Source organism: Athene noctua, chromosome 1 (genome assembly GCF_965140245.1).
Source record: "Athene noctua chromosome 1, bAthNoc1.hap1.1, whole genome shotgun sequence".
Taxonomy (NCBI): Eukaryota; Metazoa; Chordata; class Aves; order Strigiformes; family Strigidae; genus Athene; species Athene noctua.
Window position 1 is genome coordinate 33,563,734 of NC_134037.1, and position 23,715 is coordinate 33,587,448.

At 36.8% G+C, this 23,715-nt stretch overlaps 1 protein-coding gene across 5 annotated transcripts in view; it reads left to right on the plus strand.

Annotated features, from left to right (window-relative positions):
- The window catches only part of ADGRB3 (adhesion G protein-coupled receptor B3), a 478,609-nt gene that overhangs the window by 252,216 nt on the left and 202,678 nt on the right, over positions 1–23,715 (plus strand). For all 5 annotated transcript variants that reach the window (XM_074895819.1, XM_074895821.1, XM_074895820.1 and 2 more), the window contains 2 exons: positions 18,918–19,064; positions 19,816–19,891. In XM_074895819.1, the coding sequence (XP_074751920.1) occupies positions 18,918–19,064; positions 19,816–19,891 (223 nt within the window). The remainder of the gene's footprint in view (positions 1–18,917; positions 19,065–19,815; positions 19,892–23,715) is intronic.

The following is a 23,715-nucleotide window of genomic DNA, read 5'->3' on the forward strand; positions in this document are numbered from 1 at the left end:
TGGTGTAGGAAACTGAAATAGTCCAAGGTGTTTCCCTTTGCTACCTTATATTAAGTAAGATACAGTGGAGTAAAAGGTTCTAAAAAAATGGGAACTATAAAACATGTAAACATCCAGGCTTCAGTCTAATTTAAAAAAAAAAAATTAAAAAATGCCTCCAACTGAAACAGAAAGCAGTGTCAGCAGCCATTTGTGGAATTAACTTTTTACATCATTTGTAAATTATGTAACTTAGATTCTCGTATCATTCCTAAATTTCTACCTTTGTAAACTCTTTTCTGTTTATAGGACCCTTTTTTACATGAGCAATTAAAAACTGGTGTTTTCCAGAGGAATCATCTGGTTTATGACAGGCCATTTTTTGAACAGGTGCACTTTGTTGCCCTGAGAAATCAAATATCTGAGTTAATTTGCTCCTTTGCCTCAGACAACTGCATCTTTAGCTGACTCCCAACAATTTCCATATAGAATGAGGTTGAAGGGGATAGAAATTAAGAGTCTGTGGTGGTAGCTTTGATTTAATGGAGTAAATACACACCCAAGAGAGTATTATAATTTCATATTAAGGTAGTGCCAAGAGGCAACAACCATATTCAGTGAAGTATAGTGACAAGATATTCCAGACAATACAGTCTTCCCTTTAAGCAGGGGAGGCACCAGAGTGACCCAGTCCAATAAAAAGATGCCATTCTACACAGACTGATGACTCATTCTGGAATTTTGCGTCCCTGTAAGGCAGTCACCACATGAGCGTCCAGCCATCGTCTGGTGGTACATCAGCTAGACGTGGTCAGCTAGAAATGGTGTGGCTAAGTGCAGCTGTGTAGATAGCAAAGTTCACCCCCATTTTTAACGAATTCTGCGGGGGGTTGTTACTTACTCAACAGTGAAAATGAAAGAAGGAAAATTAAATCAAATTAAAGGAAAAGCCTACAAAATATAAATTAGTTAAAATAGTAATAAAACCAAGGAATCATACCTTCAGCTGGTAAAAGCTCACAAAAGTCAGTGGATTTCCTATCCAGAGTCATTGATTTCCTATCAGAGACTCTGGAGTCAACAGACAATATTGCTTACAAAGACTTAGCTATTAAATCTGCTTGTTATTTGCAGTATGTCAGAGAAGGGTCTATTACCCAAAAATGAGCTCCATTGTGAATGTGGAGGTAGCATAGTTTATACCAAGCTAAGGATGTGACCTACCAGCTACCAAAGTTTGTTTTTATTTTCCGGCTTTTCAGGAAAAAAAAAAAAAAAAGTATTAAAAAAACCCCAATGAAACCACCAACCAAACAACCAAACAAAAACCAAAAAAGAAACAACAAACAGAAGAAAAAACAGAAAAGGGAGGGAAAGAACTTCTGTCTAGAATATGAGACAAATTGACCTACTGTGATGAAAAAGTATATGATTCCCTCAGTGATGAATGTAGGTTTTAATTCCAAATAGCAGTACAGATCAGCATCTTTGAAACTGCATAGCCTGACAGTTATGTAAGTTAACAAACTGGATAAGCATTTTCCATTTTTCAAGTCAGTTTTGTGAGAATGTTAGTGGATTATTAATATGAGAGAAAAGCATTTCTATTGCAAATAATTATTTTGGCAGTGGAACTGTAAGATACTGTTAAGATCAAACTTCAAAGCCATGTAAACATATGCAGATATAATTCTGTTTAATTATGTTTGTGCCTGTATAATTTTATTTTTTTTTTTATAAATATGGAGAGTTAGACTTCAGTATATGGACCAAAGATACTGGATATATTTCCCAATTCTGTTAAGATTCAGTTAAAATCAGATTGTATAATGGTAACAGGGTCAGTAAGATCAATTTGAAGCCATCCCAAAGCTTTGCTAAAATCTAAAACAGGTTCTGAAAGTTGCGAAGTATCTTTTGTGCCTTGTGATTTCTGAACCTGTAACTTCACTCATTTCATGAGTTTTGTTTTGTGTTCTCTTGACTTCAGCTGAGTTTTAAGACCTTATTTGCTTTTCTGGCTCAAGGCTGAGATAGAGGATCTTTGATAATGTTTGTAATATAAATAATTCTACTCTGGTTGAATGTAGCTTTTTCACACCTTGGAAAATTTCAGGAGGAACTCTGTAAAAGACTATTTTCCTTTTTTTCTTTTTTTCTTTTTTTTTTCTCTAAGTCTTCTTTACAGTAGGAAGAACTTTTTCTCAGTAAAAAAAAATGTGATACAGCTCTGTGGCCTGCTGTGTTCAAATGTTACTAGATGCAAGGAGCACAAATGCTTAAATTGCCCTGCAGCGGTGCCAGATAGTTTGACATTGTTGTGGTTGTTTTTCTGTTTTAACAAACACTGCCCACATACATGGAGACATGTAATCAGCCATAGGCAGCATTCTCTGCAAATCTTTTAAAAATACAGTTTTGGAAATAGTCTTATAAAAAAGATATTTGATCTCATTACAGGAATGACTTTTCATACAATCTGTGGTTCAAAGCTTATGCTGTTCTTTAATGACTTACTTTGTGGAACTTTTCGCTATACTTATAAGGTCTTCCACTTTTAGTGCCAATTACATTATAATTAGCAGTGTTATATGCCATTTTTTGTTAAACATTGCTATTAAAATATTATGGCTTGATACTATTTTCTTTTAGTCTGTAGTCAAGTATTTTGAAAGGGGATAGATTTCAAGTACATCTATGAGGAAATAGTAGATGAGTATAGTAACTTGTTCAGAAAATCTCTGGGCCTGTTGTAGAGAAGCATAGCTAGAATGTGAGCTGATTTCAAAGGCAGATCTTGGAAACTCATTCATATGTGTATAAATTGTGCCCTTTGGTGAAACATATTTCCTACCTATATTGGCACCAAAATTTCATCTCAGTAAAGCAAATGAATGAAAAGAGACTGGCCTGCCCAAGGGGAAGCTGTGGGACAATAATCAGGATGATTGGATCTTCAGGGACTGGCAGTCAGAGAGGTTGCTGCATCTGCACATGTAAGAATTCTCCCATTTCTGAGGGAAACATCAAAAATACAGCAAGCTTATCCCCTCCTTTCTCATTTTTATCTCAGGAGGGTACAATATGTTCATAAAGATTAAAGAGAACGTCTTGTTTTGCCATTAGGTATCTTAGATTGTTCATTGCAGAAGCATAGAATGAATGTTTTTAATGCTCATTTAGCTTTGAAAATTGCATCACTATCTAGGCAATGAAAAATAATGGTTTCTATTCACAGTCAACAATGCACAAAGAAAAGTTAATTTCTGCAAAATTACTGTCATTTAACTTTCCCAAATTGAACTTATACCTGTTTCTTGGATGAATAGTTCCACTACTGGAAAACATGGCTGATGATTTTATACTGCGTCATCTATTTTACATTTCTGGTTGTACTTAGAAATAATTTTCAGAAGTTAAAATTAGAGATATCCAAACCTCTCCTAAACTGAAATGATAGAGACTGCACATCAATAGTGTAAGACGTTCAAATATGGCACTAGTTCATTTATTTAGAAATGGTATTCAACAGCAAAGCTCAGAGAAGTTTGAAGTGTTTATACTGTTTATCATTTTATTTGACAAGATATTAGAGGGAGTTTGCTGAATATATGTGTTTGTTCTTTGAATATACTTGAAGCATGCATTTAGGAATTTTCTTTTAAAGCTTGAAAATTAAGGAAGCAAGTAACAGTAAGAATTTGGCCAGTTTTCCTTCTTGTAGGCATTTATTAGAATATTTTCTTCTGTTCATAATTTTGTTAATCTTTAAATTATCTAACAGCATATTTGTTCATGAACTTTTAAATGTATGGTTTGAGGGAGTCTCTGTCAAGTGAGTCACATGCACACTTTTTATGGATTTTTTTTCCTATGGATATAATTTCTATTGATAGCTCCATATGCTGCATCCAAATTTTTGCCTGTCACTCAGCATTCTCTATGCTCACATTAATCTGCACTGTCACCAGTTTCAGCAATGTTTAAGGTCTCTCCTAGCTATAACTGTGCATTAAATGGGATTGTTCAACCTGCAATTTTTTTTTTTTTTCTAAATTTCTTTTAGATTTAGTGCTTCATTGGAATAAAGCCAAACTTTCCATTAAAAGAGCTTAAATGAATTTATGTTACCTCCAGCTGTGGTGGACAGTTATCACAGGCTGTCTGACAAGCTCAGAATTGCTAAATTGCCCAACTATTATTTTGTTTCTTCACAGCATTTGAAACTCTTGGTGATACAAAACATTGGGACTCAGTGTTTATATTGCCATCTTAATCTTTCATGTTGAAGTAGTTTCATTTAGTAGAAGTATCTAAATGGGTAGGATTTTTTTCGTTCAGATCAAGCCTATAGTATATTGGAGTTCGGACTAAGGGAGAAAATGATTCTGTAGTTGGTGGCTAGGGTTTTCTCAGGAATACAAGAAAAGCAAGGTCAAGTTACTGTTCAAGTGAGGTTTCTTTGTTCTCAGTTTAATAATTTGGGCCCAGGCTGAATTTAATCTGTGACAGAAAGAACTAAAAATTAAGGAAGGCATAATATAAAAATTTCATAAACATAACCTAAATATTGGGTCATTATTAAAAAACCCAAGAAATTACTTATTAAAACATACTTGAATATTTAGTTTAAGGACTTCTGTCCCCCTCTTTTCCTATCTTGTATATAATTTCCAATCTTATATACCTCTGTTGAATAATAAAATTTGCTTATTCCTATTAAGGTGATTAAATCAGCTGTTTCACTTAACTGATTATATTGCTTATATCTTATATTGGTTATGCTAAATTCTCATCAGTTTCATTTTTAATGTTTATGTGAATGTTGGTGTAACATTTAGGAAAAAAATTCTTCTATGTCCAATTAATTTCTTGCTCCAAGCAATGCAACCAGTATGTTGTCTCAGCACATGCACTGAAAGTCTCATTTGCTGAATGACATTGAGCACCTTTTGAAAATGCTTCATTACCATTCAGATGTCCCTTTGCAAAAATCATAGTGTAAGTCTAGAACTCAAATGTTTAAATGATCAAGATTTAATTATTAGTCACAGTTCATATGAAGGCAGTTCCAGACTATGCTGTCCACATCTGTACTTCTGCAGAAAAGTTACTGCTTTGAAATATTATCAAATAGCTGAGCATCCTTACACTGACCCTTAACTTTGTTCCTCTTTTGCTCAGTTTAGAAATTTTTTTTTATGAATGTTTGCCACCAGAGTGTAGTTAGTTTGGTTTCCAATAAAACACCATTTAGATGTTTTGGGATTAGGGACAGAAAACCCATTTTGTATATCAAAAATATTCTATAAAAGCAGTAGCACTGTAAAAACTACACGGAACAGAGAGGGGGAAATAACCAAAGGGAAAAAAGCAATTTTATTTCCAGCATCCTGTAAAGTACTGTTTGTTGGGTAACCATGCTATAATCAGGATATGATGGGGAAAAAGAATAATATGAAAGGGTACTTTTTGATTGTCCAGTTCTCCAGGGAATGATTTTTACTAGGAAAGCCACCTTGACTGTGGTTTGTAATTTTTAAGTGGTCAAATACTATTGGAAGGAAAGAAGTATTTTTTTCTCTGGCTATCTCCTATATCTGACTGTGGCAATAATGACAGTGGTGATAATGACAGTTATCCCAAATATGGCATGGCAGTAATAGCAAAACTGGACCCAGGTGTAGAATACTTGATGCTGAATGATTTTGCAAGACTAGAAGTATAGATTATTTTCAAAGAGAATTTGCAGCTTTCAGTAAATTAGTAGCTTCTCTGGCATGTAAATTCACTCTGTGTTAGTGCTTTCGAGTAAAGGAAATTACCTGAAGCAATTGTGTTGTGTTGTTGGGTCCCAAAAATCACATTTCCATAGGAAAAAAAAAAAAAAAAATCCATCTCTGCTTCTTATTCCCATATTCACATTCATGATATTCCATTTAAAAAGGATTCTCCATGATGTTTTATGAAATAACATGCACAAACAGTCTGGAGTAAACTCTTCCTTTCCACTTTATATCATCAATATAATTGTGTTTTCTGGAGTATTGTAGAATTTAATTTTAACTTTATAGAGCTTCTAGGCACTGTCCAGGAAATAAGAGATAGTTAGCCAAAGCCATATAGTTTCAGTTTGGAGGACTCCTGTTCTGAAAAAATACATTTCATAAACACACTGCAATTAACAGCACAAGAAATTAAACAGCAATAGCAAGAAACCCAAAATTTGTATTGGAATAACTGTAACAGAAAATAGGTTGCATATAGGATGTAGTGCCAAAGAGACAGCAGAGTCATATCAGGTGTGTATGTTAGTAAGGCAAATGTTGCAGAGCCAGTCATGGTGATGGCTCCTTTTGATGGCATCTGTCATGCCTCAGGAAAACCAGAGGTGTTTGCTTATTCATGGTAGTTTCTACAGATTAACTGTCCAAAGTGGTAGTTTTCTACTGCATGTAAAAGCAAAACTGAAGGCACTGTAAGGGCGTCTGAAAAGATGGTCTGAATCCCAATAGACTTTTTAAGAATTAGAAGCCTATCTGCTGCAGTTATAATGCTATGTTTATCTTGAGTTAAGTATTTTGACCAGCTTTGCACTGAACTCAGGAATAATGTGCTTCCATTTTATGTACTCAGTCACAGGCAAGGGTTAATCCAGTATTCCTAAAATGCAGTGTAAGATCACTGTGCATTATATACAAAATTCAGATGATTTTTTAAAACCCTGAGAAGGCAACACAAGCAGCCTTAATTAGGCTTCCCTATATTTCTCTGTCAACTACACCCAAAATTAACGAACATGTAAGGCACCTGAATTCAGACAAGGGAGACAGCAATGGTATAATATTTGACTTAGTTGTCTATCTGACTGTTGATTTTCTTTCCTTTCTTAGCTGCTTGGATCTTTTTGATGCTTCCTCCCACAACGTTGATAAACATGAAAAGCCTCTTGTTTGGGGGGAGTGGGAGGGAAGAAGCAGGGGATGATGGAGATGGGATGACCAGAATTGGATAACAAGAGCTGAGCACGAGGTCCACATGCGATAGTGATTCATGTGATTGCATTAAAACAGCTCATAATAACTAACCTTTGTCATTCTTTATAGGCCCAATTTTCTAGTTAGATGTTTTTTAAAGCATCTCCTTATTGTGCAGTTGTTTTATTGAAATGACCATAATAACTCTGAGATATTTCTCCTGAGTTATTAAAGTTAATTTAGAATTCAACAGTGTGAACAAGTAAGTCAAACACAGCCCAATTAATGTAACTTACTACTTATATTGGATAGTGTCTATATATCCCACTGAGGTACTAAGTTTTTGTTGTGCCACGCATGATGTAAACAATCTAAATAAACCATGTGTGCATTATCTTGACAATTAGATTTCACAGTGCCCCAGGACAACTTTTTGCAATCCCTTAAGCAAATCTTAATCCACTTTATCTCCTCCATGGAGAACATTCAAGATGAATTAGACATGCCTCCAGAAAACAAAGATATAGTTATGAATTCCTGTGAGGAAGGTTAGAATCATGGCTTGAACATGAAACTGAGACACAAGGGACCTGTGTTTCTAACAGTTCTGCTTCAGTTTTTCTGTATGACTCTCCTCAAGCCTGTCTTGAAATCATTTACCATGTAGATGTTGCTGCTTATCAGGTGCTTTCAGGGAGAAGCAAGAGTGGGCTGCTCTGTGAGGGAAACCAGAAGACAACAGGGCACATATGATGGCCTCACTGGCAAAGGTGTGGTCCCACAGAACCCACAAAAGAATAGCAGAGGAGGTCAGTGATGGTAGCCAGGCCCAGTTAATATTCTGGATCACCAGACAAGTCCATAGTGATGAGGCAGAACTGACATAGAAGCCAGGAAGTCAAGTCACAGCATCAGGGTCAGGATTTGGTCCAGTGATCTCCAGGCAAGCCCATAGTGAAAAGGCAGGTACAAGGTTGCTTGACCTTGACATCAAAACTGCAAGTCAAGGTTCAGACAACCAAACTAGCACTTAGGGATATGGTGTAGTTGGGAACTGTCAATGTTAGGTTAATGGCTGGATTGTATGATCTTCAAGGTCTTTTCCAACCTAGGCGATTCTGTGATTCTGTGAAAATACATGGCCATGCACGGTCACAGATGATTAAGCTTAAGCATAGCTCCTGAGTGAAGGGACATAGACCCCCACTTCTCACAGCCCTTTTCACAGTAGTCTGATCAAAAGTTAGAAAGTTGCATTATATCAGAGCTGATTTTGAGCATGGGCAGCTAAGGCTGTAGAGGTGTGGTGTGATGGTGAGGTGAGGTGAGGTGAGGTGTGGTGTGATGAGTCTGTGATGGCTCAATTCTAATGGAGCCAAAGTATAAAGAAAGCACTAAGATGCTCTGATTGGAACACTTCTGGAAAGGCACATGAGAAATTTGTACATGCCTGGTGAATTGCGGTAAAAATAAGGGCAAGCTGCAAACATTTCCTCCATATCTACTGTTTTGCAGGATATGGCTTTTAATCAGGCTCTACTTAGGATTCACTAGCCACTTCCATACTATTAATGCTCAGAGATTCTATGCCAGAGTAATTTGCAGTTCTCTCAGTTTTAATTTGCTCATAGTTGTATCTGAAAGTTATTCAAGATGACTTTTTGTATGATTAAAAAAGCTGTTCAGTAATTAAATATAATAGAAATCTGTTTCTAGTCTGCTAAAAAAAAAAAAAAAGTGATTAGAAACATATATTGTTTCACGTGCTTTATTTTGTTTCCTCAGTGTATGGCTTTTATAATCTTCTATATCCATGCCTGAGAATTCACTTATATCACCTTTCAGTATCCTGCATAACTTAGTTCACATCTCCCTAGATTTCTGAATTTAGTTGTCATTTCCCTAGAGATAAGACATTGGCCATCTTTCCCTTGCTTCAACTTAGTACTTCTGGGAAGCGATCATTCTACCTGAGCTCTTCAGCTTCCCAAGCAATGTAATGTTGAGAGAATGTTTTTATCAATTCCCTGCTAATTTTTTTCATGTCTGTTTGCCCCCTTACTGATCTCTTGTCCTCTGACAAGTCCTTTCTGTCTATCTTTTAAATAGTTCTGAGTGGATATCTAATCATCAGTAAACCTAATAAATATATAAATTATATCTCTCAGTTTTTCTGCCTTCTCCTTTTCTCTGATGACAGCTTCCCATGTTCTGAGCTCACTACCTTAACATTACCTTCAGTCTCACTCTCCTTTTCTGTCATCATCAGCTAGAATCACCAGTATAGGGACTTTTTCCAGACACCTTAGTTATCGAAAAATGCTTGGCTCCTGCCTAAAATAGTGTTGCAAGTGGCCTTGCCCCTCAGTATTACCATGGTTTTTACCTTTATGTCTGTAATATTAAAACTCATGCACTTAAATGCCAACTCATTCTGTCTCCTGCATCAGCTTCCATCTTCTGTTTTACTTTATGCTGAGTTTTTCATTTTCTTGACAACTGCTTTATGACAAGGCAAGAGTTACTAAGGGAGACCTTAGTAGCATGAATGCGCAGTAACGCTAAGAGGAATTAAAAAAAGTAAAGCTCTTTCAGAAACACAGAGTACCTTGGATGTGGCTCAGGGTCTCTTTGGCTGTTCATGTCTTCATCTTCTTCAATATAACTCCCCGAAGATGGAGTTGTCTTCTAGTTCATGAAGTACAGCTTCCTACTATGTTTTAAAATATTTTTCTAAATAAGACGTTTTTCAGAAAGCATTCCATTTATCATGAGAACGCATTTTCTTCTGACTGTCGATAAAACAATTGTTTTCATTTTCACTAGTTCAGCTGGGTTTTCTTCAAACTTGTGATTCAGATTTGCAAAATTTAAAAGTGATTTTGTTATTTACATTCCACATTGGCCAGCTGCAAATAGACATACTCATCTTACAGTATGCATTAATACTAGGTAAATAGTAACGATTATTTAAAATTATAAAAAATTAATTAAATAAAATTATAAAAATGCTAGGATTATTATTGTTTTCCCTTAGGGGGACATGCAGAAGTAGCATCTGGAACATGGACAAATTCTGTGATCCTGTAGCCATTTCTATACACTAACTGTTTCTCAGGGAGTAGACTTCAATAGTTTCCATATATTCTTTTTTCAAGAAAGATCTTATTGTCCATAACAACAATTCTTAATGCTCTAATTACTGTTTGAACTTTTATTTTTTTATTTTCTATTTTTATTTCCATACCTATACATATACATACAAGGAAAGGTTTTGAAAAAGAAGAATTGGAATCTTATGCTTTACTTATTTTAATTTTATCAAGCTAGACTTTTTATCATAGAAAGTATGCTATCAGAAAACACTCAAGAGAATACATATGCATATGTGATATTTCATGAGTCTGAGATTAGTATATTCCTGAGTTGTTCTTGAAATACAGAATTTCATACTGAACAACAAAAGTACAAAAAAACAGAAAGAAACACTTGCCTGCTGCCTATGAATTATTATTTTTTTTTAAATATGTAATTAGCAGAAGAGATCTGTTTATTAAATGTATGTTGATCATTGCCTGAAGCCGTGCTGCTTTTTAACTCATCCTAAATATTACACTGGTCATATTATTGATATGGTAGTGTATTACTGGCATTTGTTATAGGCTTTTGGGAGCATATTCATGCACCATACAATTATGTGACTGTTCATGTGTTTACTTAATCTTCATGTTGTTTAAAGGACTGCAGTGACTTGCGAGCTCAAAATAGAAATGACTCCATTAATTTCCTAAGGTCTTTATCACTGATAAATATATTCTTTTACAACAAAAAGGGTAATGCGTACCTCTTTTCCCCATTGCACTGTCTATGGAATAGAGGAGGGAAATAATCAGCGATCAGTAGCTTCTTGATTAACCTGAAGCATTATTCTTAACCTTCAAATAGCAGTCCCATTCAAGGCACAGTTTGCTTGACACCAAAGGAAGGATTCATGAAGAACTCATTCCTGCTTAGTGAAAATATCTATGAAATGTCTACTTCTACTTCTGCCTATAGAAATAGTGTGTCTTGCTGCCCAAAGCTTGAATAGTCAAAGGGTAGCTGCTATGACCTGATGAGTTTCAGGGACTCAAGTGCACATCAGGCTTCTAGGAACATCCGTCCTTTGACCATGGAGCAGTAAGGCATAACAAAGTTCTGATTTAAAAAGACGTAATTCCTATGTTGATAGTCATAAGAAGTAGTAGATCTGTTATAATTTTTGAGGAACATTTTTCTGACCATTGTTTGATGTTAGTTCACTGCTGGGAGATTTCATGAGTATTATTTGCAGATGGAAAATTACCTGGTTGTTTCTGTATTCATATAAGAGGATGTCAGTTCACCACAGTCATTCTTTTATACATAATCTTGTGGGCGGTAAGAGGTGGATTTATATTTGTACCTAGAGAAGTATTTTAAAGAAGATCAAGCCTGCTCAGATGCAAAGTTCTGTAGCAAATCCAGAGATCCACAAAATGGTCTCCTTCAAATGGGGGCTTCATCATTTGTGTTTGTTGCAGACTGTCTTTAAAATGATGGAGTTTAAGTAGATAGAACAAATCTTATGAATATAATCTTCAATATGTCCATCTGGCTCTTTGATGATGACCCAGACAAGACTTTGTTCCCTGTGTATCCAACCTGAGATGACTTTAAAAGTTTATTTATTCTGTAAAAAACCAAAGGCTTTACATTTAGGGTCAACAAAATAATTCTAAAATGTATAAATAGATTCTAATTGGGTCTTCTTAACAGCAATGTTTGCAGAAATACTCAGTATTCTGAATTTTAACACAAAAATCCTTTCATATTCTTTATTCTGAACAACTCTGACAATGCCAGTTCTATTCATGACTATTTTACTCTGAATTAAATTCAGCAGCAGCTGTCCCAGAAGGGCAGTATAATATCCTCTGTCTGAAAAATCCAAACCTGTTGTGTGATAAACTCAAGTTTACTAAATGCTGAATAATATATGTCTACTATACTGTCACTGGAAAAGTCCGAATAGGACAGGAAAAGAGTGAATAATGCTGCTAATATGCATAGCCATTCTCTGCTGTCTGTGACTGAAATGCAATCAGATTCAGAGTTCTACTTTCTTGGTCTACCAGGGAGGGTTAACAGAAGGTGACAATTTATGTTAATCCCATAGATTTCTGTATATAATTTTCCAATTCAGTCAAGGCATTGATGCCTTTAAAAACAATTAATTCCCATTCCTCTGTATCTTAAGTGATTGTAAATTAGGGATCAACATAGTTACTGTGCTGTTAAGCACAACAAACCCAGAATGTTATCACTTAACAGAAAGGAGAATCAGATCCAGCATTGTAGGTTCTTTTGTAAGTACATAAATGCTACAGAATTCATACTCAGAATCACAGGATCACAAAATCATCTAGGTTGGAAAAGACCTTGAAGATCATCTAGTCCAACCATTAACCTAGAACTGATGGTTCCCAACTACACCATATCCCTCAGCGCTATGTCGGCCCTACTCTTAAACACCTCCAGGGATGGGGACTCCACCACCGCCCTGGGCAGCCCATTCCAACACCTAAAAACCTTTTCTGAAAAGAAATGCTTCCTGATATCTAGTCTAAACCTTCCCTGGTGCAACTTGAGGCCATTCCCTCTTGTCCTATTGCTTGTTACTTAGTTGAAGAGACTCATCCCCAGCTCTCTGCAACCTCCTTTCAGGGAGCTGTAGAGGGTGATGAGGTCTCCCCTCAGCCTCCTCTTCTCCAGACTAAACACCCCCAGTTCCCTCAGCCGCTCCTTGTAAGACCCGTCCTCCCAACCCTTCACCAGTTTCATTGCCCTTCTTTGGACACGTTCAAGTCTTTTTTGTATTAATGGGCCCAAAACTGAACACAGGAATCGAGGTGTGGCCTCAGCAGTGCCGAGTACAGGGGTCAGATCCCTTCCCTGTTCCTGCTGGCCACGCTATTGCTGACACAAGCCAGGATGCCATTGGCCTTCTTGGCCACCTAGGCACACTGCTGGCTCCTGTTCAGCTGGCTGTCAATCAGCACCCCCAGGTCCCTCTCTGACTGGCAGCTCTCCAGCCACTCCTCCCCAAGCCTGTAGCGCTGCTGGGGGTTGTTGTGGCCCAAGGGCAGCCCCCGGCATTTGGCCTTATTGAAACTCCTCCAGTTGGCCTCAGCCCATGGGTCCAGCCTGTCCAGGTCTCTCTGCAGAGCCTCCCTACCCTCGAGCAGATCAACACTCCCACCCAACTGGGTGTCATCTGCAAACTGACTGAGGGTGCACTCAATCCCCTCGTCCAGATCATCAATAAAGCTGTTAAACAGGAGTGGCCCCAAAACCGAGCCCTGGGGGACACCACTTGTGACCGGCCGCCACCTGTATTTAGCTCTGTTCACCACAACTCTTTGGGCCCAGCCATCCAGACAGTTTTTTACCTAGCAAAGTGTATGCCTATGCTAAGTTTTGCCAGGAGAATGCTGTGGGAAACGGTGTCAAAGGCCTTACTGAAGTCAAGGTAAACAACATCCACAGACTTTCCCTCATCCAATAAGGAGGTCAGTAGTTTGAACATCTTTTCTAAAGGTTTGGGTTCAGTCTTTTATGAGGGTAAGAATCAACTGTTTAAATTGGCTTGTGTTGTAATTTTAAAACCTAAATCTCTACTGTAAGAGCTGGAGTTATCTTTAGTCCATGAGCAAACATTCAGTCTTTTTTCTGTCATGCCTTTCAGTGAATCTGATTTCCTGTTCTGAAGCGTTTAATATTATTCAAGGAGCTGATTCTGAAATGTTACGTTTTTCTTGAACATGGCAGGCTAATGAGTGGATAGTAAAGAGAAGGGGACAATGATTCATACATCTCACTTCATTGCTTTGTCTTTTATTTAGTAAACCAGATAGTCAGAGAGCTACTAGTGCACTAGGCATCTTATAACTCTTTCATGGCTACAGGGATCATAGCAATACATTTCAGCTTTTCTATTCTAGGCTATGATCTACAAGGGCTAGCATACAAGAACTACGCAATTTTTATTTCACTCAGAATTTTCATCACACATTGACCACTTTTATGCTGCTCCAAACTCATTCACATATTACTGTGTATAATCAGCTCATTTGGATAGTCATGGAAAGTTCTCCATTCCTATGAGTTTGGTGTTAATCAGTTCCAAAGATATTTTATTTATTCAGTAAATAAGAACACTTTGTAGTTGCCAATTCTGAAATTTTCAGCAGAGTGGTGTTGAACAGGTTGTCTGCAACTGCAACATGAAAATGATATAAAGGCAAAAGGAGCTGTATTTGTAAAGAATATTAAAATGAATCCATTAGGGGGTCAAAGCAATCACTAAATTGATTAGACTAAACTATTTAAATAGATTTTTCTGAATCAATAATTATTATGTAGTTATCAAATATGTAGGTGTTCTTATGTGTAATTGAACCACTGTCTTGTAATTTATACCAATGTGCATCAAAAGAACGCTCAAAGAATTCTGAAAAGAAGGACCTTTTTCTCCTGTGTTCCACCTTATAGCTAGGTGAGGTTTTCTTCCATCTACTGCATATAAATTTCACCTGCAAGATTCAGAAGTATGATGGTCCTGGTTTTCGAAAAAAATAAAGATTATATTCTACCTCCTGCTTTGTTCAGATGTTAAATACAGTCAAGTACCATAGATGAGATTCCATTTTCTACCTCCTCTTTTTTTTTTTTTTTTTTTTTTTAACCTTTGGGAATCTCATTTAAATTGTAATTGAAAGTGTATAGGAGTCACAACAAGAGATGCTGTCCAGAGAGTGAAAGAATGCAACGTATTCTGCACCCTAAAAAAGTTTCTCTACATTCAAACTTCCTGTCTCTAAAACTTTTCCTGACACAGAACTCTGAGTGCATTTTTCATTTCTGGTTCATGCTGGTTAAGTCAAAACTAAAGATTTTTTTCACATTAATGCAAGCTCTTAATGTTTTTTCTTTCTTTTCTTTTGAGCAATGCCTGGAAATATAATAGGAATTGCCATAATACAAATAAAAATTACAATTTTCCATATTGGAAAAGTTTTGATTAATTGTGTCTACAGCAGGGTATGTGCAAACAGTAAGAATGATCTGAGGAATGACCAGGGTGGTTACTTGTCAGTATTATGTCTTCAGCATAAACAGTCCAAGAACATATATTCAGATTAGAACAGGAGTATGTATTACAGCAATAACTCAAACAATGTATTATCTGAGACAATAAGACACACTCTATACAGTGTATATGGGAAGTTTCAAAGCTCCTTAATTTAAAATGACATGTGCAGATTTTCTTCAACTTGTGATTAGATAATTTTCATTTTAGTTTTTTTCTTCTCTTTTTTCATCTTTATTTTCCACTTTACATTCTCATTCTTATTAATATCCTCATTGACTCTTTTTCAAGTATTATACAACTCTTCTGTGTGTATAAACACTTCTGCCACAGTGCCTGTAAATATCCTCATTGGCTACTGTTCTGTCTCACCAATTCAGGACATGATGTTTTGGTATGGTAATTTAAAAAAAAAAAAAAACAAAAAAAAAAACACAAAAAAAAACCCCAAAAAAACCCAAAAAACCACACCACAAAAAACCCAGCAACTTCTGGTTTTTTTCCAAATGAGAAGGCAATGTGCCTGTGTGGCAACTGCAGAACTGAATCATTTGGATTCCAGTATTTGGACCAGTGTTTTCAAATACAAGCCTAACACAAAAATAATGCTCACAATAACTATTTTGTGCTGCCTATTAAAACTGATTTAGAGAGCAGCAAAGCTGCATTTCATAATGGAAATATAGCTGGTCATGCTCCGAGATCTCATTGCAACAAGTTGTAGATTAATATTTAGTAAGAATATTATTTTTTAAAAAATTAAATACAGTTCACAGTGGCACTGAAGAGGTGAGAACTGTTTCATGTATCCACCTGGCCATGCCAATAGACTGAACTAGTTCCCTCCAGTCAGATGCTATTAAATTATCTACACCTTCAAATGTCAGTGCCATGTGTGAAATTATTAGGCACATCCTCTTGGAATCATTCAGCAAAGTGGCTAAAAAGGACCTAATAATCTGTGTGGATATGTGTGGCAGGTGCATCCACGCAATGAAGCAGAGCTTCTTGGCTGCTGCAGTGTAGCAGCTCCGGGCTGCCTTTGTTCTCGGGGCCTCGTGGCAATTGGGGCCTTTGGCCAGTGGGAGCCGCTGTTGACTCCAGGTCAGACTCGGCCTGGGTATCAATGGAGTCCCCTGGGGGAGACATTTTGAGCTCGTCCCTTGGAGCAGCAGCTGCGGTTGAGGACTCTCCCCTTGGGTCAGGACGCTGCCCTGAGCAGGTCCTCGAGGTTGAGAGCCCTCACTTGCCAGGTGAGTGATAAAGCGTTCTGAGTTGCTGTTAAACCCCAGGAAGTGGAACTTTGTTCTGCGTTTTGGTTTGCCTTTAAACCCTAGAAAGCTGTTCTGTTCTCCTCTCACAGACATTCAAACCTGTAATTTATGGAGAGCTAGATACCTGTGTTAATAATAACTTTTTTCTTTTTGGTGGTTGGTTTTTTGAGAGCATCCATAACAATCTGTAAGAGGCAGACTTTGCAGGACATGGAGCAAGTATTTTGGCAAATATGTTTCAATTATTGGTTTGTGTGTGCTGTACTTTCTTTATCTATGCAAAGATCCAAAATCCTCAGGATGTTAAGGTTACATCTTCTGTGAAATTAAATAAGACACTTTTGTTTGATTGTGAGTAGAAGAAAAGCTTTTCTGAAACATGAATGGGAGTATACAGAATCATAGAATCATGGAATCATTTAGGTTGGAAGAGAACTTTGAGATCATTGAGTCCAACCATAAATCTAACACTGCCCCCAAAAATACATGTATTTATTGCATATATGCCATAAGCCAAATGTTTAGATTTTATGTTTAGGTTTTATTTTATTCATCACCAAAATATTAAAAAATATTCTGGAATCTTTGGTTCTAAGTAGTGCTTAGGTACTGTGATCAATGGGCCTATTTAAAATACAGAAATTTTACTGGAGATGTTTAATATCCTAAGCCCTCACCATTTATCCAGTCGTGTAGTGGTTTTCTGTTTTGCAGAGTGGATTCCATTAAATAACACTGATTTTCTATTTCAATAAAGGAAACTGTCATCTGAAAGGTGGATGAAATATAAAAGTTCTACTAGCTAATTAGATAGATAGGCAGATACACAGATAAGTGCAGTGCAAATTAAAAAAATGTATTGTCTTATACAGGCTGTATTTAATTTTGTAAATTAAGTAACCGTGGGCTTGATTTTATTTATGTGAAAAGAAAATAAAATTCTTTATAGATTTTAAGGTCTATGGAAAAATATCCATTTTTACAATGTTAATATATTCTGTATAACCACTGATTGCATGTGAAAACATATGCAGTCCTTTTTATGCCCCAGTAATTCTGAAACACCTGAACTCTTCTCCCTCCACACACTACCTGAGAATTCACAAGACTAAACATCCCTTGAGGGCTGGGAATGTATTTGCCAATTGTAGCCCGAAGGAGATTGTAACTAGCATTGTAAAGCCCTGATGATAGTTTTATAATGGAAAGCCTGAAATAACCTCAAGTACCTACACCTCACTAATGTGATTCTATGATACATAACCAGTCTAATTTGAAACTGAGAGTCAGTTGTCAAGGAATACATTTCTAGAGTTAATATTGTTAACCTCTTAATTTTCCTCTTTTCTTGGATTTGAATTACAGTTTCCTTTCAAATAAAATCCACTGATGAGGCACCTAATGGTTTTCTACTTTAATTTTGCTGTTCTGATTGCTTTTACAGCTGTCCCCCATTGTCTTTATATTTAACTCCCTTGCAGAGCCCTTGCAGTGAAATCGTTATGCAGATCAAAGTATGGTCCTGATGTCCAAACTCTTACCACTACATTAGCCTCTTCATAAATTGATTAGGAAGAGCATTGTACAGGAAATTGCTATTAACATGGCTTACATGAATAATGGAACTAGTGCTCCAAATGTGGTGTTTGTCATTTCTCTGAGTGTACATAAACACTTGCATCCCTGTCAGTTCCTTAAAAGTAGTTTGAGTCTTACTAGACACTGTCAGTGTTGCCATGGAGTCAGACTCCATACTTTCGCAGCAAAGCTGAAACTGATTTCCAGATAATAGGTGAGTTAGAAAACAGAGAGAAAATGTGAATGAGTAAACAAAATTCCAAGCTCCCTGTTATTAGATTGGATACTTTTTTCTTCTGTCTTTCTGTATCTGTTACAGATATAGTAGTGATGGATTTTGGGGAGTTGGGATTTTTTAGATGGAAAAAATAGAATTAAGAATTCAGAATAGGGTTTATTCTTTCAAGGAAAAAAAATCAACTGCTATACTACATTTTTCTCATTTGTGTGGAAACAATGAGGTCTTTTAAAATGTGAATCTCCTTAATGGGTCTGTCTTGAAATTGTGCCTGTATAGGGAATAAAAGCTGTTACTGCTTCATTAGCCCGCATCTAACAGTTATGTTTCCCAAAGCAATTTGCAGCATCCTCTTCCCTTCATTGTCACATTTGATCATTTTAGAATTTGCTCTGAAGACACAACAATGTCCTTATGTGTGAATTTCAGGGTATAAACCAGTACATTCAATAATCTCTGTTAAGAAACTAAATCAGAATCTGGCTGACAAATGATACAATCAATGCCACACAATTAATCCATAGCAGAACTGCATGATAAACAGAAGATTACACTTTCTGTGCCAGTTAATGTCCCATAGATTCCTGCATTACTCAAAATGTATTATTAAACGTTTTTTGTTATTGCTGTACTGTTATCATTGTAGGATGCTTTAAGGTATGAAAGACAATTTTATTTGATTTTGTGATTTGTCTTACTAGTGGCTAGCATTCAGAAGCTTCCTGCCGCATCTGTTTTAACTGACATCAATTTCCCCATGAAAGGAAGAAAAGGAATGGTTGATTGGGCACGAAACTCAGAAGACAGGGTTGTCATTCCAAAAAATATCTTCACCCCAATGTCAACAGGTAAAGAAGCATATCAGCATATTGATTTTTGTATTACCTTTAACAAGGGGACTCGGGATATTTGTCTCATAGGACCACTGTGTGATATAGAAATGGTTATTTTACCATCTCCAAAAAAAATCCAGTACCCACAGTTTATCCCAGAGGGAAATGATGGGGTTTAATTTCAGCATCTTGAACAAAAAGTGCTGCAGAAATCCTATACGTTATTTTCTACACTGAAGAGCCAATGCTTAGTTATTGTGCACAGGACTGTACCTGTGGTGGTAGAAGGTGACCTGAAGTGCAGCTCTGCTCAACCCCCTGAAGCTCCTCCACTACAACAGACTGGACCATTCCAACAGGTCACCTAACTTTCACCAAAGGATGTGCAGCAGGCAAATTACTGTCACTTCACATACTGTTCACTGTTGCAGTGCAGATCTCTGACATCAGAAAATTTACTTGCGAGACATTAAACTCTAAAGACAGCCTCTGAGGATACTTAATTATAAAGGTAAATGAACTAGCTTAGATGTGAGTACGCAATGGTGGATTTTTTGAAAATGTGATTTTTCAGAGGTTTAAATCTGTTGATATATTCCTGATAGTGCTACATCTTTACGACAGACTTCCAGGTTATAATTCAAAATGATGATGGTGTGTTTAAAATAAAATTTATGCTAGAAAGATAAATGGTACTCACATTTTCTTATGCTGATGAAGGATTGGGAAAGAGAGTTTAAAAATCTTTTTTCCTTACTATTTTCAGAACTAGATGAATCAACTGTATTTGTACTTGGAGCAGTGCTATACAAAAATTTAGAACTGATTTTGCCTACTTTGAGGTAAGACATTTCATAAATACAATATGAATTAAACTATTTTGGGATCATAACTACACTACATGTCAGGATAAAAGCAGACAACTAAGACTATTCGCATATTGGTATTGCTGGATTTTTTTCCTGGTATTTAAAGTATATATGCGTATATTTGTCTTTCCTTCATGCTTAGTCATTCGTATGATAGAAATAGATTTTTTTTTTATCAAATTGGCTTAATTTATATTTTATGTTGTCTATATTAAACTTAGTTACAGAAATGTTTGATTAGAAGTATGCACACTGATGTGCATTAACATTCAGGCCACTTATACTTGTGCTTCAAACTGTTGTTTGTCCACTTAGTACAACTGATCTAGTAATGACATCATAACCTGATGTACTAAGGTTGTCTGCTCTACTTCTATGAAAGTCTCTAGTAGTAGTTTCCCAAGCACTTTTTCAGTGAAAGCTTTATTCACAAGGGACAGCAGAGCTATAGAGAGGATCCATTTTAGAAACAAGACATGCATGCGCCTGAACAGTTGTGGGATGTCAGTTATGAGAGCCATACACATACATTAAAAAAAAAAAAAAAAAAGAAGAGGGTCTGCTGTTTCACTTTTTTCTTTCCGTACTTGATAACAGACAATTTGGAAATATACATTTCACCCCCTCTTCTCAAATTACTGGTTAACATAACTTCATGGTCATGGAATTTCACAGAATCTTGAAGGTTGGAAAAGACCTTGAAGATCATCCAGTCCAACCATTAACCTAACACTGACAGTTCTCAACTACACCATATCCCTCAGCGCTATGTCGACCCGGCTCTTAAACACCTCCAGGGATGGGGACTCCACCACCTCCCTGGGCAGCCCATTCCAACACCTAACAACACGTTCTGTAAAGAAATGCTTCCTAATATCCAGTCTAAACCTTTCCTGGCACAACTTGAGGCCATTACCTCTTGTCCTATCACTTGTTCATTAACACTATCATATTTCACATGATCCTGTGCGCCATTGTTGTACTAATGTCCTTTTACAGTAAAAGAAATGGGTGCAAACTGTGTCACAATAGCTGCTAATGAATTCACAATAATTAGAAAGGATAGTAATTAGGAAACCACCAAATCACTTTCCCTTACTCTATTTAACCAAAAATTCAGTATATGAAACAAAGGATAAAAATCAACAGGTTTTTGCCAAAATCGATTTGAAAACAAAAAAAGACTCAGTCCTAAGGGGAAAAAAAGCACTTCCCATTAAAGTTGCAATGTGCAATAAGTAGCTGCAATGTTAGGAACAGAAATGTCTCTAAGGTAGAGTTCAATTTGAACAGTGATGTCCTGGCAGGACACCTGGAAGCCTGGGAAGTGCTGGTGAGAGCCATCTATGCTTAAGGCATCATATAAATGACAGCTCATCCACTTCTGAAATGTCACTAAGCACTTTTCATTTGTTCTGCCAGTTCCTGAAATTAGCCAGGAAGGAAGAGAAGTTTGTGAGAGATTTTTTCTTCTCCCACATTCGGAGAAACAGAGCCAAATGGCTATTGTAGTCAGTCCTTTTTGGCAGACTTTAGAGACAATCTGCCAATCCTAGGAAAACATCAAGGTGGCCATATACCTTTCAGACCTTTATATTGTAAACCACACTCTAGATCATGCTTTTTCAGATCTCATAGGTTAATAGTTTCAATTTACAGAAAACAAGTGTGAACCTTGAATGCTGTGTATTTGCTTATATGAAAATCTGCTCAAGGCTTTTATTTCATACATTAGAAAAGTAAGATTTATATGCCATTCTAGATTTTTCCCTAGAATCAATTGCATCCCAAGTAGCAGGAATACAGGCAGAACAATGACATATAAATACAGTAAATTAAGTACTGTGGACTATGAGAATGTGCATCTTGGTTCCCAAATTTTTTGCTTTTATCTGTTCTACTTTCAGCTGGTTACTGATTTACACAGCAAATTTGACCATTTCTCTGTACATTTCAGTTCACAGAGAGGTTTCATGAGCTTCTAAAGCAAAATGATCTAAGAATCTATGTATATCTTTTTATAAATTAAGTCTTTAGAAATTCAGATATTAAGATATCCTACTTTGCCTCTGAGTATGTTCAGTATTATTTGAATACAATTCTCAGCTCCCTAAGAAAAGGAAACAAGCGTTATTTCTTTCTCTTATGTATGTGAATAAGGAATAACAGTCATTATTAATCTGTGATATAAAAATATAACACATTCCTAGGTACCTCTAGTTTTTTCTGTTTGGCATATAGCGCCTCAGTACGTCCTTGCACTTTAATATTTATAATGAAGTTATACTGAAACTTTTACAGCTTATATGTCTTATCTCATCAGGAAGTGTATCATGCTGGATTTCTATGCCCATGGCAATCATATTCAAAACTGATCTAATGACCTTAAAATAGCACCTCAAAGGTGGCACAATTTCAAAATGTTTTCATAGAATCATAGAATGGTTTGGGTTGGAAGGGACCTTCAAAGATCATCTAGTTCCAACCCCCTGCCATGGGCAGGGACACCTTCCACTAGACCAGGTTGCTCAAAGCCCTGTCCAACCTGGCCTTGAACACTGCCAGGGAGGGGGCAGCCACAGCCTCTCTGGGCAACCTGTGCCAGTGTCTCACCACCCTCACGGTGAAAAATTTTTTCCTTATGTCTAATCTAAATCTACCCTCTTTCAGTTTAAAACCGTTGCACCTTCTTCTGTCACTACAGACCTTGGTAAAAAGTCTCTCTCCATCTTTCTTATAGTAAAGTACCCTTTAAGTATTGGAACCCTGCAATAAGGTCTTCTCAGAGCCTTCTCTTCTCCAGGCTGAACAACCCCAACTCTCTCAGCCTTTCTTCATAGAAGAGATCTATTAGACCACTGACCATGTTCGTGGCCCTCTTCTGGACATACTCTAACATCCATATGGACCGGAACTCTAGGTCCATATCTTTCTTGTACTGGGGACCTCACAGCTGGATGCAGTACTACATGTGGGATCTCAGCAGAGCAGGGTAGAGGGGAGGGAAAAATTGTCTCTCTCCGCCTATGGCCACTCTTCTATTGATGCAGCCCAGGATGCAGTTGGCCTTCTGGGCTGCAAACACATGTTGCTGGCTCATGTCCAATTTTTCATCCACCAGTACCCCCAAATCCTTCTCCACAGGCTGCTCTCAATCCCTCCATCCCCTAGTCTGTATTGATATTGAGGATTACTTCAACCCATGTGCAGGACCTTGCATTTGGCCTCTTGAACTTCATGAGGTTTGCACAGGCCCACCTCTTAAGCCTGTCAGGGTTGCTCTGATGACATCCCTTCCCACAGTCATGTTGACCACACCGCACAGCTTGGTGTCGTGAGCAACTTGCTGAGGGTGCACTCAATACCACCGTCTATGTCATTGATGAAGGTACTAAATGCTATTGCATGCATTTTGATGCATTCAAACCATTTTAATGTTCATTCAGATGGAATTCTGAATTGGAAAAAGGCTGCAACTGTGGTTAGTGCTAGATTTGTTGAACGATTATACTCTTTGCAAAAATTAGAACTGCAATGCAGGCTTTAACAGAATCTTTATTATGGCGTGGTTTATCATTTTACACTCATTCAGGTACATGAATGAAATGTAGGTTTCTCTACATCCCACTACATTTGGAAAGGTTTATTTTTGTTTCCTTACGTGTTGCAGTGAAAAACTGTCATCTTACATGGGTTTAAATTACTATTTATACTAATCTTATTTAACTGTAATAAACATTATCATGATAAGCCATATTAGTGCTGAACATAATGGAATGCTTCACCACAATAGCACC